Consider the following 13,714-nt stretch of genomic DNA (forward strand, 5'->3'; position numbering starts at 1 on the left):
CAAACAGGAAGGAAGAATGCGAGGAGAGGCAACAGGTTTTACCAGCCTCATCAAGAGCTACTGAGCCAGGTATGGCACTGCTTGCTTTATTTCCAAAGCACTTTGTTTCACTTTTTGAAAAACAAGCAAAAGTTATTTCTACCACTAAAAAAAAAAAAGCCTGCTTAAAAGCCACTACAGACAATCTTCCTGTAAACAGGATGCACCTAAAGGCTGACACAGCAACTTTTTTTTTTTAATTCTATTTTAATTCAGAAGTAATCTAGGAAATTGGCAATCTTACACAAGAGAAATGTGACTGGAAGCTCTGCTTTATGTGAATGAGCTGAGAGATGCAGTGAAATGCACCTTGTATTTTCAGCATTAGAAGTCCCAAACTCTTCCATTCATTTCTGTATGGTTACCTTTCTACTTACACCATTATTTCAAGCCAGCACTGTGTGATTAAGGTAACTACTTACCATAACAAATCATACAAAAGCCCATAAGCAGATACAGCTTAAAATTCAGTAGCTTAGATTACAGTTGTGCTAGCAAAGGTGTGGTAAAAACTGCTCCATTCTTCATTCCAAAATGCCTGTTTGACCACCTTCAGGCATGCTGCTTTGCCCTTTCCATGTGGTTTTTAGCAACAGAAAAGCCTTATGAGGCTTTAGATTTTGCTATGGCACATTTTAACCTATAGTTCAGCTGTTTACATCCAAACAAAACGTAATTATCCTCTGTGCAGCACTCAGGGGACCATATCTAGAATACCGCATGCAGTTTGGGACTCACAATCAAGTAAGACACTGACAAAGAGGACTGAGTTCACTGGAGGGCCACCGAGATGATCATGGGGTTGGAGCACTTGTCCTACAAGGGAGGAAAGGCCGAGGTCCTGGCACTGTTCAGATGCTGTGGCTGCACCCCATAGCTGCCTTTCAACACCTGCAGAATTGTTACTGAGATGGCAAAGCCAGGCTCTTCGCAGTGGTGTGCAGCGGCAGGATGCGTGACAAAGGGCATGATGTGAAACAAAAAAATTCAGACTGGATAAAAGGAAATGCTTTTTCACCATTTTTCACCATTAGGACAGTCAAGTGGTGGGTCAGGTAGCCAAAAGAAGTTCTGCAGTCATCGTCCTTGGAGGTTTTCAACACCCAGCCATAAAAACCCTCAAGTCACCGGATCCGATCTCACTGCTCACCCTGCCTTAAGCAAGAGGCTGGACAAGGTGTTCTCTGGAGGTCCCTTCTAAATTATTTCATAACTGTGTGATATAAATCTCACTACAAAACAGCCACACAAAAACACTATCGATCAAAACCCCCATCACTGGAAGCTCAAGGGAACAAAATGGTTCTCTCCCTTCCCTCTCCATTTCTTCTTGCACTAGTTTCACCCATTTACATCAAGGCTCCTGCCCCACTTCCCTCAGATTTCAGTATCACTCTAATTTAGAGAGGGAACTACACAGTTTCCTAACGGGGAAAAAAGCTTGCCTTAATGGGTCTAAATAAAGATAATTTCCAGTCTCAATTGGAATAAAAAGGTTCTTATTCTGCACCTAAACACCAGAACTGCCTGCAGAGTAGCACATGGAGACAATAGCACACTGCTTTGTAATACTGCATGCCGAAGTGGCACACTCCTTGGCAGCTAAGCAACTAATTGTCCACCAGCATCCTCATTTATGTTATTCATTACAGAGAATTGGAATGGCAAACAATTATTTTCATTTCTTACTTCTCTTGCCTTCTCTTTACTACAATAAAGATCGCTTTTTCTAAGAATACCTTGACTTTTGAACTACAAGATGAAACTCTTATCCAGTAACCATGTTCTGATCAAAGTGAGTGACATAACCCAGCTTTTTTCCTTACTGAAATTAATAGCTCTTGAAAGGAATAGTTGAAAGTTAAAATAAAAATACATAATAGTTTATTCATTTTAAATGGCTTGCTAAGCCAACTTTTTCCAATGTTCTGAAACTATTGGCATACAAAGCATTAAAACACTGCTTTGACAGCAAACAAGACAATCGCTGGAAATCTCAGTGCTTTGATTCAGAATCTCAGTATTTGACTTGATTCAGATTCTGTATTTTTTACAACCCACGTTTTTCCTCACTAAAAGATCACTGAGTCATATCAAAACAATTATAAGTTAGCGGGGGAGGGAAGCAATTTGTTTTAATGCTCCAGCAATTGCAAAGTATTAAAAATATTCTTCTCACACACATTAGGCAAAGCAATTAATACCCATATGTAGATGCGGATCACTCCCTACTGAATATGAAATAAAGATTCCAGAAGGAACATAAAAAACAAATGTCCACTTTGAATATGAGTTCATCAGAAAGATATTACAGAAATGCAGTTCTTATCTGCACTGATTTTCCACTTACCTCATTTTCAGTTAGACAGTGAAAATGCAAGTTCCTCCAAAATGCCACATATGGCAAAAGATGATTATAATTCACAGGGTTACAGTACAGATGGACACTATCAGGTTTTATTAATATGATTATATCTGTAACAAGCAGAACAAGTATTATTCTAGCATCAAGACTCCATATATAGAATTATACGAACACAAAAAGAGCACAGGAACTGACCAGAAAACACTTTTCCTATAATGTGCCTCATTAAAAGAAATTATTTAACTATTTGAATAAACAATCATTCCCCACTTTTTTTTAATGGAACAGTTGGCAGCTTTACGCTGCTCCAAGTACAATAGTACTTTTTACTGTCCAGAACAACCGCGGGTTTATTCTGAAGTCTTGCACAGAACTTGCGTCAGCCTGTCCTTTGACAAGCCAAGAGTGTCAGTGATGAGGACTCACAGAGCACTTAGAGAACTGTAAACTACAGCTGCTCTTGCCTGATATTACATCAGGTTGCTCCAACTGAAAACTAGCCCTACAACATGTAGGACATTCAAAGTTGCATGAAAATAAGGGAATATGTTAAAGTAAAGGAAAAAAATAGCTTTAGTCTTTAAGAACTCCACTGGTTTGATCAGATAATAATTGATGATAAATGTACAAACACACCATGACTGATCTAGGACTCTGATAATGGGTGTATTTCTCCGTGTTTAGATCATTTGGAGGAAGTCCTGACGGGGGGTGGGAGGAAATTTGAACAAGGGTTCTTCAGTAGTGTTTTTAGAACAGTTTTTCAGGTCTATATACATGATTAGAAATTTTCTGGCTTTTTCTTTTTTCCCCGTTGTCTATCACTTTTCCTGGCCCAGCCTCTCTGCAGAGGGACGGAAGAATTGGTGAAAATGCTGAGTATACTACTTACCATCAAGCACTTCTTCAGGAAAACCAGTTCTCTCGAAGTCATTGTTACTCTGACTATACAAGCCGAAAAGCAGATAGTTTGCCAGTTCCCTGCAACCTTCGTTGTATCGGCTGTCTATTCCTGCAAAAGCAAAGTCATACATGAAATGTTGTGTCTGAAGGCACTGCACCTGTAAAGTTTGTGTTCTTCCCAGCTAAGAAAACTATTTAAACAGGAATATTACCTGAACACCTTCACACAGACAGTGGGCACTTCTGAGCTGAACACAGTGGGAAAGTAGGGGAGGAACAAGGGAGCTTTTGCAAGTTCATTGCTACATGCTGACATTCTTCTTTTGACCTAAATCTACAGGTCCCGCATAAAAAATAGTCTAGTTTTCTGCAGTGTTATGAAGCAATAGAGTTTCAATTTTATCTAGTAATTGAAACTCGACATCTGTCTGGATGAAGTGTTCATTCCAATGAATATGTTCTTGATAGAAGCTTCCTAACAAACTAATCCTGTGACCTAAATCTCCTGCATTAGAATACATGATTAAACATTATCTCGCAAGTATTACAGTGTAATCCCTGAGTCACCAGAAAGCCACTGCAGACTTCTAACAAGTCAAAAGACATTCGAACATTACATATGGTATACAAACAGCTTCCATTAAAAAAAAGGTTTTGTGGTTATTGGGAAAATAAAATGAAAAGGACTGAAGATCTGTAACATGAAGAGTTAAGAACAAACAAATACAAGAGAAAAGAAGCCACAGATTTAGGGAAGACCTTCATCTCTGGAAAACAGACCTAATTCTACTGAAATAAATCAAGTTTTCTCCACAGGTAAAGCTATTCGAGAGACAGCATCCTCAACATCCATACATGGTAGAGATCACGGGTCTCGAATGCCACAAAATCTCTCATAAACACTAAGGTCACGTTTTCCCACCAAGCTGTATTAGGATACAGTTGGATGACTGCCAACGTATCATTTGTTTCTGCCATCCAAACGAGATCAGTACAATGATAACGTAATAACCCAGCCTGGATGTCTGGGCTTTGGGACTTGCATCGCAAATCAAACTACTCTCAAGTCACCTGAGCACATCAGAAAATGGAACAAACACTAGGTTCTCCTAACTACACTCTTTTTTTTTTTTTTTAGAGCTATGCTTTAGGCTTTAATGTGTTAACCAGATGCAGTGTCTGCCTCCAGTTACTGAATCCCACATCTTAAAAAAAACCTCTCCTTTGCCTAGTAATAGTTCTTTGGATAGCTGACATATATTCCCAAGTATCACATATTTGGTTTAAGCACACAGAAGAGATGAATTGAATCACTTCAAGTTGTGCTGAAGCTATGAAACTGTTTCTGCTCCCTGCTCGTAGCTTCTTACAGCGTGCTATAACATGGAGTTCATTGAACTGTGCTGGGAAAGGGGGAAACTACACCACACTAGCCCTGGCTTTCTCAGCCCTCAAAACTCTGCCAGGATCTTGAAATCCTCATTCCTCTGCTATCTAGCTTCTAGCACTGACCTCCCATTCCTATACGCAGCACTGGAACATGCTTTTCTGAAAGTGAGCCGCAATGCCAGGGGGAGGTGTCCCTGCTCACAGCAGGGGGGGTGGAACTGGATGATCTTTTCTGTCTCTTCCAACCCAAACTGTTCTGTGATGCCAGGACTTTGGATGTTAGGTGTCCCTGATAAAGGGGAGCCTTAGCAGTTCATCTCTAACTCCGGTCACAGCATCGGTACAACTCAGCCAAATAATTCTCAGCCCCAGCTGCTCGTTTTTCCTCTCTGCTGCAATGCTCTGTCATCGCTGTGCCAATAATCTGTACAACCAGACTGCCCTGGATCTGGGAACTTAAAGACGGACAGCAAGCAAAAGAGCAAGGTGAGGCAGAACATTCTCCGGTTCTCTTTTTTAATTTAAATTTCCGTTCCCACAAAAGCAGATGTACCGGTGTAATGTAAAATTCAATGGGGCTCAACAAACTGATCGTGGTACCAAAGCTCCCATCTCAAGGCAGGACTTGAGTTAGAACCAAGGGTGGAAAGACCCTCCTTCCAGCAAGTAACCACCCCTTTGCTCTTGGGAACTCTAAACATAACCGGTCAGCCTGAAATCCACTGTGACATTACAAAATTAGCACACGGTGTCCTGAAGATAAACTGGTTTACTGCTTACGTGCCTGACTGAAGCAACTTTTGAAGACAATCTGATGAGCAATCAATGGAGCACAAAGGAGTTCCGATGGTCCCTTTCAGCGGCAGCAAGCTGTTAGATCAGTTCTGCAAGAGGTATTGCTAATGTTTCACAAGCAAACAGCACTTATCAGATGTTAATCTAACGAGACACACTCAACTATGGGCAAAACAAAGGGGAAAGTGCAAATGTCACGGCCACTTTCATCCAATCAGGCTCATTACAGAGGTCTCTAAACCCTGAAGAGTCAAGGTGGTGAGCCTAGGGGACAGGCTACGAGTAACAGAGAACCAGGAGAAAAAGAGAGAGAAATAATAAGCACGTGAAATCAGAAGATAAAACAGTCCTTATAGAAAAATTAAGAGGTAGCCATCCCTAGGATAGTGAGAGAAGCATCCAGGTGCACCAGGTCTTCAGAAATCTTCAAAGCTAAAAAGCAAAACCCTGCTTTTTCAGTGACAGGAAGAGAAGAAGGGAAGACAAAAGGAAGATGTTAACAAGGGGGGGCAGCTGATCAGCTTCATTCTTATACCAGAGATCACAGGAGAACTTGCTGCCTGCAGCACACCGACAGGACAGCAGGGAAGTAATTTGTGAACCATAAAACCACCGACTATGCAGAATACTCCTTTTTACTATTTTTTACTATCCACTACAGACAGGATTTTTCACACTGGGGCTTTTACACTATTCTACCGAAGCATCTGCAGTTAAAGGCACAGATCCAGTTAGTGGAAAACAAACAGGAAATGAAACACAGGCAAAGATCGGATACCTCCAGAAAGCCTGTCAGGAGCCCTCAGGAGAACAATGGGGAAGGCTGGTAATTCGGAAACCCCCACGCCTGGCTCAGGAGAGCCACAAACTGAGTAATCCCAGGCTGTCTCAGCTCCTCACGAGGGTGTAGCCAGGCAGTGAGGCAGCCCAGCAGCTCGCTGCTGCTCACGAGACCAGGGACAGGGTGAGACTCCCTTTTCTGCAACTGAAATCCCTTTCTGAGCTGCATCCCTTTTCTGCAACAAAAAGGGATTCAGCTCAGCCACCTCGTTTGCAACTTCTCAGCTGATAAACTGACATAAGCAATCTACAGGAAAAGACAAGTCACTCTTTCTTGGTCCCAGCCATGCATTCCTGACAGATCTCTGTGCACCAAAAGCAATACCTGTTCCCTAACACTTCAAACACTCACGTGAACTCTCAAGACACAGGGGGGTAGCAGGAAGGTGAGGCTGGAGCAAATGGACTGGTCACCTATTTGACAGCTGCCCAAAACCATCACACGGTTGTACAGCTGCCATCCAAGAGAAGTGGCACTTGAATTATTAAAATAGTCTTCATTTAGAGAGGAGATGGGATGAAAAACCAGTTCAACGTACTAAATTCTGGTGAGGTTTCTCCCATATCCTAAGTGCGTGAGCTCATTGTAGTGCAGATGTAATTTTAAAAGATCCTAAAGTCATCGTCATACATGAGAAAAAACAAGGTAACTTGAAGATCTACTGGCACAGGCTCTAAAGTGCTCCTATCCTCTCTCTTCAGGGAGTATAAAAGGTAAATGTCAAGGTCTGGAAAAATTTACCTTAGCTATGCTGAACTGCGACACAAAGTTTGATCTACGGTCAGAAGAGCTACAACCTACAGTCAGATTTACAGAGAGAGCCTACTAAATACACATCCTCAGGAATCACGTCAACTTAACCGTGAGCTAAAAATCTGCCCAAAGTAAATTGTGAGAAACAGCAGCATTATAAAAGAGTAGCTGACAGTATAATTTAGGTAGTTCAATATATTTTCTTAGCTTTAACAGCAATGCACTCCAGCTGAGACACCACAGCTTCTTTAAGACGCATCTGACACGCGTCTCTTCTCTCCTGACCTCCAGATGCCATTTTCCTGTCAGCTGCGATGCCTTTTGTCACCAGCAAAGAATGCAGAAATGCCACTGCTCAACCATTTTAAAATACAAGACCCAGGATTCTTTAAAATTAGCCAGATCTGCATTTAAATGTGTCTTGTGTCAATAGCTGGTCGGTTCTGCACCTCTTTAGAATTTTCCCAATTCCGGTAGAAATGCTGCACCACTTGAAGCGAAGCTGTGAATTTTATACTGTTTCATCTCACCGTGCAGTGGGTAAAAGGCAAGCTGGGGGGAGGGAAATACACTAGCCCCAAGTCATTAAAAAGAGCCAGGTGAAATATAAAATGCAGCGACTGTAAAAAAAAAAAGTGTAAAAGATTAACTGCTTTATATAGAAGTCAAGAGGAATCAAGATGTAAGATGATATTTTTGTCACTCCAAGTGTGAATTTGAAGACAGATTTAATGTATTCGTAACAGAGACATTCCTGATTAACCAGAAGTTATGCGAGAAATTCTGCCGGCTACATTAGACAGGTCAGCTCAGACAACAACAGCCCCACTGTGCATGCAGAAAGATTACTGCAAAGCACAAGTCTAATGACAAAACACGCTTCCTATATTTCCATAACAGAAACGCGCATTAAGAGGCAGCCTTATGCATGGTCTTAAACATTCCACATCACACAAGGCTTACACAAAGGAATTCCTTTTGCCTCTGATGTTTTCCCCAAAGCTGTACAATGTTTTGAGTGACTTTTTTGCTTGAGACTTACTGCAGCTTCAGAATTAAGAGTCCTGGAGCAGTGCAGAGTCAACGGCCAGAATTAAGAGATGGCACAAGTTGGGGTATCTTACGGAACTTGACTGGCATTAAAAGGCAAACCAAGTGATTTATCTTGTATCATTAAGTTTTGATGCGAGGTTGACAGAGCCACCTAATAGGTCACCTACCTGTGAAGTTACTACTTAACCAAAGATTTCTTCAACTATGACTGTGAATAATGTGGGTTAGGAAGGTTGTTACATAGTCGACATCAAAAGAGAACTAGGTTATGCACCTTTTAAGATTTTTGTGGTCCACTAAGAAAGCTTCTTCAAGTTTTCTTGCTGTACCATTCAAAAAAAAAAAATCAAAAACAGGCTATGGCAGGAAACTATCTGTTGTATTGTTTCTTATTACAAACCCATTACTACACAACTTTTTTAGGGCTACACTCGATTTTTCCATCCTTAACTGTTACACGTTATTTGCACAGTTACCCTAGTCCAATCCTGCAGGGAATTTCAATCATCGTTCCTGACTTCTTTAATGTACCAATATTAATTATATATTAAGAAACAAAAGTCAATGCTACATACAGAAATGATAAAACTATCAGAAAAAAAATGTTACTTTCCTGTAGCATACCTCCACACGCAGCTTTGTTTTGCATTCTCTTTTCTCCTACCCCCAGAAGAAATAAAGCATGGAAACCACATACTGTTTAAACACCACCATTTAACTCGCAACTGCTTCCCAGGTTTCTCAAGCAACTCTTTAAGTGCATTTTGAATTACTTCTCCTGAGGGAAGACCACCCTCCTGCTAAAATCCAGTTTTATTAACTCTGCCTGGCTCCTGATTCCCCCTTCTCCCCCTCCTCGTATCTTACAAGCTGAGCCAGCTCTCAACCACCCCTCCCCACAGCCCTGCAGATCATGATTACGAATCCTGGCACTCCTAGGGTCTTACCCAGCTCCTTCTAGTTTCTTCCACATCCGTGCCTCCGTGGGGAAACCAGCTGCAACACGTATGCTTTCAGCTCCTATGCCAAGCGCCAGCTAGAGCACAAACACCGCCCGGACAGCTGACTGTTTACTCTAAATATGGATGGGTTAAATTCTTCCTATCTTTCCTTAAATCTGGACATTAAGACAGATTTCATCTTTCCTCCAGCCACTCAATTTTCTTAAGGCTTGGAAGAACATTAATATCATTGTTGTTACTGCACTAAGTCTGCCTGAACTTAGGCCTGAGAAATATTGAGAGAGAAAAGGGTGCAGCAATCAGAGAGCTGGCAAACAGGGATGGGACAGGAAGGAGGAGATAATATTCATCTTTCTGAAACTCATGGCATCTTCATCAATACAGTGAGAAGAGTGGGAGGAAAAAAAAAAAGTAACACAAACCTAAAATGCAAAGGATTCCATCAGGCTGAGATTTGCTGCTCTGTGTCAGGATACTCTGAATGTTTCGAAGGCGGCTGCAGCTGCAAAAGAAAGAGAATCGGTCTTTAAAGTCAATGTTTTAAAATACTCAAATTTGGCAGGGCAAGGTTTACCTCCCTTTTCCTTTGTTATAAAAACTATTTGGAGACGGTTCAGCTTAGGTATCTTTTCTCTGAAATACTTTTAAATCTCTTATCAAACCAGCCCCAGACTATTTATTTTTATCCGCTAAAATATTCACAAGTAGCCCTGAGAGAACACCAGAACCCGTAAGAATTCCTTCTAACCAAGTGCCTCATTCATCTCTGATCTCTAACAGGAATTTCTGCTCCTTTCCTTCACCTCTCCCCAAGGCAGCCCCTACCAGGGGAACACAGCGCAAAGCGCCGCAGGGCAGGTGACACCCAGGTAGAAAAGTGATGGGAAGGGACTGCAAAAGCTTTGACAGCCCAGGAGGAGTTTGCAAAAGACAAGAGGGAGTTTCACCGCCCCAGCACCACCAGGCAACTTCTAACCTGTGTAACTACACGGTAGAGATGCCCCAGATCCCCCACAAAACCAAAGCAAAAAGCCCAATATTCGTGTAGGAAAGGAGGGGAAGGACCAGAGCTGCCTCTCCACCCAAACCTGCAGAGCCCTATTCACGCCCTTGGGCAGTAAAGGAACGGTGCCAAGCTACCTGTCGGTATCCCAACGATGCTGTTGCTTATTAGCATCATGACGACTGAAGGGGGACACCCCGTCCTTATTACAAGCACTTACAGAACGAAGGCAACCTTCAGACAGAAATAAAGCAGTTTTAGCGAGCACTGAGGTTAGACAACCACCAGCCAGGGGATTTTCTGTTATAGCGCAGGCTTCAGGTGCTACAGCTCTCCCTTGGAGCCGGCTTTTCTCTCTCTAGTGTTTTGCTTAGTCCATAATGGGAAAATATGGAGCCAACACTCTCATTTTGCGTAACGAAAGCTCAACTCCCAAAGAATCTCAGTTTAAGAAAGATTTTTCTCTTCAAAAACAATTAACAAACTTAATTGACACTACTGAGTTTCCAGTCAGGAAGCAAACCACAGACCAAACCAAGTCTAGAGTGAATAACACTTCATGCAAGCGATAAAAAGGGAACTTTATTCCCCTCTATATCCAGAGGGGTATCTAGAGCATTTCCATAAGGTAACCTGCACCGTATCTTTCTCATGACTTCTATATTACAGCTGTGACTATTTTCTAGAATAAACAGTTCAAGAAAATTATAAGCCTAAAGCAAACCCTTTGATAATCTACATTTAAAACATTACTGAGTCTTGCCAAGATTTTTATAACCGAAATGAATTATCGTATCAATTTGATCTTGGCCAATACACGTTTTTAAGCTACGCAAGGATCTCAGCCACACAGAGAGCAACACAGTTTGTACTTCTAGCCAACCTTTTGTGAGCTTGTTTTAAAGCAGATAAAAGGCAAGAATTTTCACTGCTGATAATACCGAATGTTTTCTTGTTTATACAACTGAGCTGCTCAGCTCTAGGAAACAACTCTCTCTTACAGAAACCCTCAAACAGAGCTAAATTTATGATCTGCTGAAATAAACAAGAAAGCCACATCAAGTACTCCTATTTTCATAGCTACTTAAACCAAGTAAAAGGTGGATAGCTCTTTGCAGTGATCCCACAATTATCATGCTCTATTTTCTCTGAAAGACGGAACAGACTTAAAGATTTGCATTACAGCTCATCTAAGTGCAATCTGAACATCCACACTAACAGTGAAGGTCAGACAACATGAAGATACCTCCGTAGGAAGGAGGGAAGGAAAAAAAAATTAAGATCCACGTGTGCAAATGTACATTTGAGATTTATTTCTTCCCCTCTTGAGTTGCCTGAGCTGTGAACCCCTCAATTTCTCTTTTTGCCTGAAACTTCCCAATTCGTATTAAATGCTGCACCGTATCATAGTCCGGTGTATGTATGAACTGGCATTTTGATCCAGTCTGAGATACAGAAAGAAATTAGGCACTGATGACAGCAAAATGACATCTAGTCGGCCGCTACTAATATCAGATGTTGTTGCCCATGTAGGTGATGTTATGAGTTCTGTGAACGAAACACTGAACTTCATGCTGCACAGACTAGCGGCTCCTAATTATTCATTAAAACCTAACCCTAAAACTTCATGTCCCAACCTAAAAGTTTTGTATCTTATTTGGGAAGCTTTCACTCCATTGTTAAACAGGACCCCAGACTAGCTAGGGGTGAAACAATCCCCAATGGCAAGCCAAAAAAAAAAAAAAAAGGGTGCTGTATGTACTTTCCATGTCACAAGAGCAGAAGTAGAAAAATCCCCTGGACTCCACAAACAAACTGAACTTATATCATTTGTTAGCATGTAGCCAAGCCTGCAGATATTTAAGGACCAGCTGCAGGCCAAGTAAAATTGCTAGAGCAGCCCTCAAACGTTGCAACGTGGAAGCAGCTTCACGTGCAGACAAAGCACACGGGAAAACAAAACTGCTGCTCAACGTATCTGGGAAGGGCTGCCGAGGAGAAGCCCACGCTTCCCAAGACCATTTGAAGGACAGACTGGAAGGACTGAAAAAGCATGCCCAAGGACATCTGCAGTTACACAATCAGCAGCTTGCAGACTGCCTTTTATTAAACAACTTACCATATCAAAGGACGCATCTTCCTGCTCTTGCTCAGAGTAGGAAAAGAAACTGTCATCAGAAAAAATATGAATGCTTCCAAACGAAAGGCACAAGAGGCAGATTTTCTATAGACTCCTCGCAGAGAAAGGACTCAAAACCATCTCCGCTACCAGCGTTCAAATTTCCTCTGAAGGCAAATTTAACCAATTCTCCAAAGGCACATTTGTCTTGATTGAAAATTATTTTTTAAAGCTCTTACGCATTACAAACACAGCACGAGCACATACCTTGATTTTGCCGTCTCCCCCCCGCCCTGGATCACTTCTAAAGGAAAGGAGTGGTTAGAGCTAAATTTGAACAAAGAGCGAGCGTGGAAACTCCTTGGGGAAGATTCATTCATTCCAAAGCGTTATTATAAGATACAAGTTACTCCTCTCTAAGATGTTCAAATCTCAATTTCACACTAACATCCCTGATGAAAAGGAGACCTGATCAAATACGCTCATCATGTGTAAAGACAAACCAGAAATATGGGCCCGTGCAATGAGCAGAGAAGAGCAAAATAGAGAGTTTTTGTCTTTTTGAGCTTGGTAAAAGCATTTTCTTATCCATTCAAGTAAATTTCAGGGGGTAAAAAAAAAGGGGGGGGGGAGGAGGATGGAGGGGGGAGTAAAATGCACTTCCGTGTTTGTTCTGGGTCTTTTTTCCTTCCTTAGGTATTTTTCCTACTTCATGGTCTGATAAAAGGTTAAATACTTTACTCTTATAGTTACGTTCAGCATCTTCCACAGAGATTAATTTCAGGGAACCCCTTAAAATACATAAAGCTCTCGGATAAAGCTGCTAATTCCTGCCAAGCAAAGTTTGTCAGGTTTACATCTCATTCAGGAGATAGTCCTGACATGAAAGCAAAAAGCATAGGTCAAATTATGTGTTATTTCATAATGAAAGGTATGACCGTAAACATGTTTATTTCAGTCTCTAATATTGGACAGCCTTCAGCAGAACATTTTTCCTTGCCTTGGTTAAAGAGGTGGTTTCTGTGAAAGAAATCTTTGAAAAAGCTCCTTCAGAGATATTTTCAACGTCATTTCATGTGTATATAAATCATTACATTCAGAGGCTGACATTAAAAACCAAAGAGTTCAGTCTCTGAATAAAGACGTTATTCAGAAACACTGAAGAGAATAATTAGAACTCTTACTACATGCTTTTAAACAATACAGGCTAGACTGCGTATCAAGTCAGAGGAAAAAATGGCATTTTCTTGCGTTTCACATTAAACAGTCATCTGACAAAAACAAAGAAACGGTCCTGGGAACAAAAATCTGTGACTTTTCCCACCTCCAAAGCGGGTGCCCTAGCAAGGGTACTGAATTTTACTCCTTTCCACCTCAGCCCAGGACCACAATTTCAAACAGATGCAACGAAGGATCTCCGCAGAGCAGCACAACCCTCCGGGCTTCAGGATGCTCTCCTGGAAGATGGGGCCCCGGATCCCTGCACGTACGT

At 41.5% G+C, this 13,714-nt stretch overlaps 1 protein-coding gene across 3 annotated transcripts in view; it reads right to left on the reverse strand.

Annotated features, from left to right (window-relative positions):
* DNAAF9 (dynein axonemal assembly factor 9) overlaps window positions 1–13,714 on the reverse strand; it is an 83,495-nt gene that overhangs the window by 63,874 nt on the left and 5,907 nt on the right. For all 3 annotated transcript variants that reach the window (XR_014583175.1, XM_083833053.1, XM_083833054.1), the window contains exons 2-4: window positions 9,523–9,602; window positions 3,297–3,416; window positions 2,390–2,514 (exon numbers count right to left, since the gene is read on the reverse strand). Coding sequence is in view for 2 of the 3 variants with exons in the window: in XM_083833053.1 (XP_083689179.1) it covers window positions 2,390–2,514; window positions 3,297–3,416; window positions 9,523–9,602 (325 nt within the window). In the remaining variant the exon portion in view is untranslated. The remainder of the gene's footprint in view (window positions 1–2,389; window positions 2,515–3,296; window positions 3,417–9,522; window positions 9,603–13,714) is intronic.

The sequence above is a fragment of the Anser anser genome (assembly GCF_964211835.1).
Source record: "Anser anser genome assembly, chromosome: 4".
NCBI lineage: Eukaryota > Metazoa > Chordata > Aves > Anseriformes > Anatidae > Anser > Anser anser.